Here is a 5,218-nt window from a genome sequence, read left to right on the forward strand (position 1 = left end):
ATTTCATAGATAATCTAGTTTAACACTTAGCTAATCCTTGACTAATTTCTAACAACTTTGTTCCTTAGTGATTTTTGCCTAAGGTGGTAATCGGGCCTTTGTACAAATTTTTTCGAGACGTTACAATCTACCCCCCTTAACGAAAAATTGTATCCTCAAAATTAGTACCTTTTCGTACTCCTCAAGAATCTGGGGGTAGTTCTTTCAGACCTCGGCTTCTGTTTCCCAAGTAGCCTCTTCCTCAGTGTGGTGTGTCCACAGAACCTTCACAAGTGAAATCACCTTACTGCGCAACACATGCTCCTTCCTATCTAGAACACGCGTCGGTCGTAGTATATAAGTAGCATCTTCACTCAACTCTACTTGCTCCCATCTGATAATGTGGGAAGGGTCAGGAACGTACTTCTTCAACATCGATACATGAAATACGTTGTGTACGCCTACGAGTGGCGTGGGCAAAGCAAGGCGGTAGGCTACACACCCACTTGGTCCAGTATCTGGAATAGGCCAATGAATCTCGGCATAAGCTTCCCATTCTTTCCAAACTGAAGGACTCCCTTTATGAGGAAAACTTTCAGAAACACATGGTCCCCGACCTCGAACTCCAGTGGTCGCCATCTCATTCAGCGTAACTCTTATGTCTGCTCTGCGCTGCAAGAAGTCGATGCCTGATAATGTTGATCTTCTCTGAGGTCGCCTATACTAACTCCAGGCCAATCAAACTCTTCTAACCAACCTCTGCCCAATAATACGGTGCTCGATAGGGGCGCCCATACAAGGCCTCATAGGGAGCCATGCCAATACTCGCCTGAAAACTGTTGTTATAAGCGAACTTTGCATAAGGAAGACAATCATCCCAACTGTCCTTGAAATCCAGCACACAAGCTCGCAGCATATCTTCCAATACATGATTTACCCGTTCCGTCTGCCCATTAGTCTATGGGTGGAACGCAGTACTGAACTTCAACTTTACACCAATTGCTTCCTGGATACGAGTCCAGAAGATAGATGTGAATCAGATGTGAATCGCGTGACTCGGTCTGACACGATCTCCATAAGAACTCCATGTAGACGCACGATCTCCTTGATCTACAACCTGGCCAACTCGTCTGCGGAGTTCGAAACTCTGATAGGGAGAAAATGAGCCGATTTCGTCAATCGGTCCACAATCACCCATATGGAATCATGTCCCTTCCTTGTCTTTGGCAGCCCTGAGATAAAATACAAAGAGATGAAGTCTCATTTCCATTCAGCTATGGGCATGGGCTGAAGCAGTCCAGGAGGTCGGCGATGCTCTGCCTTGACCTATTGGCACGTGAGATAACGAGACACATAATCTGTTATATGGGCCTTCATGTTGTCCTACCAGTACGACCTCTTTATGTCTCGATACATCTTAGTACTACCAGGATGCATCGCCATCTTCGAATTATGCGCAGCCTCTAGAACTTCTTATCTTAAGTCGTGAAGGTTCGGGACGCATAGGCGGCCACGGTAGCATAAGCCCCCATCCATACCAACTCTCCATTCTGAGTCCTCACTATCATTGACCTTCTCTCTCATCTTCGCCAATAGCTCGTTGTCTTTCTAAGTCACAATGATCCTATCATCAATAAGTGGGTGTACTCGAATATGTGCGATGCTCTCGAATGGCTCCTCTACCGTAAGTTTTCGCTTAAACTCTCACACAAACTCTACCATATCCCACTCTGCTATATCAGTGGAGCCGCAAATGCTATCACCTTCTTATGGCTCAACGTGTCTGCCACAAGGTTGGCCTTGCCAGGATGGTAGGAGACATCGAACTTGATGTCCTTCAAGGTTTCCATCCACCGCCACTGTCTCATATTCAAGTCCCTCTGCGTGAATATGTACCTGAGGCTCTTGTGGTCACAAAAGAGCTCGAACCTCCTTTCCATAGAGGTAATGTCTCCAGAGCTTCAATGTAAAGATGACGGCTGCTAATTCCAGGTTGTGCGTGGGGTAATTTTTCTCGTGTTTCCTCAACTGCCGCGATGCATAGGTAATAACCTTGTCCTTCTACATAAGGACGTAACCCAAACCAACACAAGATGAGTCGGTATATATCGTATACTTGACCCCTTGCTCTGGAAATACTAGCACAGGGGCGGACGTCAACTTGTCCTTCAGTTCCTGAAAAGCTGCTTCAGCCTTCTCAGTCCAGGCAAACTTGAGATCTTTCCGAGTCAGCTGAGACAACGGACTTGTTATCTTGGAAAAATATTGAATGAAACGTCAATAGTAACCTACTAGGCCAAAGAAACTCCTCACCTCGGTAACCGAACTGAGCTGCTCCTAGTCCTAAACTGCGGCTACCTTAGCAAGGTCCACAACTATCCCTTCCTTGGACACCACATGTCCTAGGAAGTTGACTTCTTCTTTCCAGAAGTTGCACTTCTTGTACTGTGTAAACAACTGGTTCTCCCTAAGAGTATTAAAGACTGCTCACAGGTGCTCCTCATGCTCCTCCCAACTCTTGGAATATATCAGAATGTCATCTATAAATACGATGATGAATCGGTACAAGTACGGTCGAAACACTTGGTTCATCATGTCCATGAACACGGCCGGTGCATTTGTGAGTCCAAATGACATCACAAGGAACTCGTAGTGCCCCAAGTTGGTCCTGAATGTTGTCTTCTGCACGTCCTCATCTCTGACGTGCAACTGATGATATCCTGACTGCAAATCGATCTTCAAAAAATACTGTACCCCTTTCAACTGATAGAACAGATCATCTATCTTGGGCAAAGGATACTTATTATTCACCGTTGCTTGGTTCAACCTGCGATAATCAATACACAATCGCAGAGATCTATCCTTCTTCTTTACAAACAACACAAGTGCTCCCCATGGAGACATGCTAGGTTGTATGAAGCCTGCATTCAACAGATCATCGATCTGTTTCCTCAGTTACTCCATCTCACATGGAGGCATGCGATACGTCGGCAGCGAAATGGGTGTTGCACCAGGCACTAAATCGATAGTAAAATCGTTCTCGCGCTGAGGAGGCAACCCAAGTATGTTTCTGAACACATCCTCAAAATCTTGAACTACAGGCATGTTCCTAAGTATCGGACTATCAGTACTCGCCAATAGAGAAGCGTAACAACTCAAACGGGAAGGGTGACTGACCTGAACAAGGAAAGTAAAAGCCGTGCCCTCAGGTCCATGGGCTATCACCACCCTAGCCTCATAATCTATCTCTGCCCTCATCTCAGCGAGCCAGTCCATACCGAGGATAACGTCGTAATGATACAGGGGGGCAACAATCAGATCGACTAGTACCGCCCTACTTCCTAAATCTATCGAGCAACCCTTGCAAATCCTGGTAACGTCAGAAAAAGTTCCTGTGGCGGTAAGAATTCTCACTCCCTTCGTAGGAGTTGTACCCAACGCTAGTCGCTTGACTGCTGCGCATGATATGATGGAGGTAGTGGACCCAATATCCACCAATAAGAAGACTAAAATACCTTGAATATGTGCTGTGACCTCGAAAGCCATCAGTGTCATGTCTACTGTCTCGGATGCCTCCGCTGTAAGTGAATGCACCCGAGCCTGTTGAGAACGGATCAGCTGCGGTACCATAGGTCGATAAGGCGGCCTAAATCAAGGTGCAGGCGGCCAAAAAAATGGATGTGCTGGTGCTGATTGTAGAGGTGGAGCTGCAATCGTCTGAGGAAGCGGGCGGTTGATCCTCTGAGGCGGCGAGAAGCCGTTGTCCCTCATCTTGGTGAAACAGTAGGTATCTGCATGGCACGACCTCTTGCAGTAAGTGCACCACAAGTCTGGTCGTCTCACAGGGGCTGGTGGAGCTGCAAGTCTAGGAGGCGAGTCTGCACGGGGCCTCTTGCTGAGGAACGGCCTACTCAGCAAATCTGATCATGGCCTAGGAACCATAGGCATGCACATGCGGGATAATCTATCCCCATCCTGCTCCGCTCGCAGGGACATGCCCACCAGCTCAGCATAGGTAGATATGCTAGTGCAACACATCTTCGAGCCTATCTCGGGTCGCAGGCCTTCTAAAAATTGCCGCATTCGCATCGGCTGATCGACTAATATTAACGGGGCATACCTAGCCAGCTCCGTGAATCTGTTCTCGTACTCAGCAACAGACATCCCTCCCTGACGGAGGCAAAGGAACTCACTCTCCTTCTCATGTCGATACGTGAGAGGAAAGTACTTCTCGTCGAAGCGGGTCTCAAAAGCCTCCCACGTCCACACGTATCTGGCAATAATGGTCCGGAGGACGTTGTCCCACCAGAGGCTGGCTTCCTTCTCGAACATATAGGTGACCAGCTCCACCTGCTCTACCTCAATGCAGTGCAACGGCTTCAGCATCTTAGAGATGCGATCAAGCCAATACTCGGCCTCCTCAGGTCTGTGAGTACCCACAAAGGTAGGTGGGCGGAAGCGCTGGAATCGCTGGAATCACTCAAAAAGGCCGTTAACGCTCATATTGCCGGCAGGTTGCACAATAGGTGTAAGCAGAACCACACCCATGCTCTGGGCAAAGACCCCTGCGATGGTGGCCAAAAACTGTTGTTGCTGCTACTGCATCAGTAGTATCATCTGCTCCAATCTATCAGTAGGAGGAGCAGACTGAGGCATGTAAGGCGTCGAGGTAGACGCACGATTCTGCTCAGGAACCGATAGTACAACAAGTGTAGGCCCATTAGTGGGGCCAGTGGCCGGCTGAGAATCCGGCATAGTATCGTGAGTCAGGCCCAAAATGGGGTCCGTATGGCTATCGCTCAGGAGAGGTGCCTCATCAATTGAATTGCCAAGAGTGAGACGTGTCGTATTCTGTGTGGCCTTAGGTGGCATTCCCTATATACAACATAGGGCGCAACCTAAGTCAGACTCAGCATGCTCACAAACTCATCTACACAGCATTCACACACAGCTTAAAGAAACTTCATGTATTTGATTTACCAAAATTGTCACAATACATGAGATATAACGTTACATGAATCATGATAGAAATGCATGTAAGTTAATACAATCAAGGCTTCAAACAGTAAAACATACTACCAAACTACCACACTACTAAGTCTATCGAGGCTACACATAGAAACAAGCAAACACAGCAAAATAAAAGATGACTACATGCACGACTAGTTGTCAGAATTCGGCGATGGTGGAGGTGACTGTACATAGCACAGGATTGCCCTCAAGGTGCGAGACACCTTCT

The 5,218-nt window shown here is 47.5% G+C and overlaps 1 protein-coding gene across 1 annotated transcript; it reads right to left on the bottom strand.

The window, feature by feature from the left end:
- Positions 1–2,801: 2,801 nt before the first annotated feature.
- LOC131217457 (uncharacterized) lies at positions 2,802–3,609 on the bottom strand. Its single transcript, XM_058212395.1, has 2 exons — positions 2,949–3,609; positions 2,802–2,806 (listed from the first exon to the last, which is right to left on the bottom strand). Exons 1-2 carry the CDS (start codon positions 3,607–3,609, stop codon positions 2,802–2,804), a joined length of 666 nt encoding a protein of 221 aa, XP_058068378.1.
- Between the last annotated feature and the right edge of the window lie 1,609 nt (positions 3,610–5,218).

The sequence above is a fragment of the Magnolia sinica genome, chromosome 10 (assembly GCF_029962835.1).
Source record: "Magnolia sinica isolate HGM2019 chromosome 10, MsV1, whole genome shotgun sequence".
Lineage (NCBI taxonomy): Eukaryota > Viridiplantae > Streptophyta > Magnoliopsida > Magnoliales > Magnoliaceae > Magnolia > Magnolia sinica.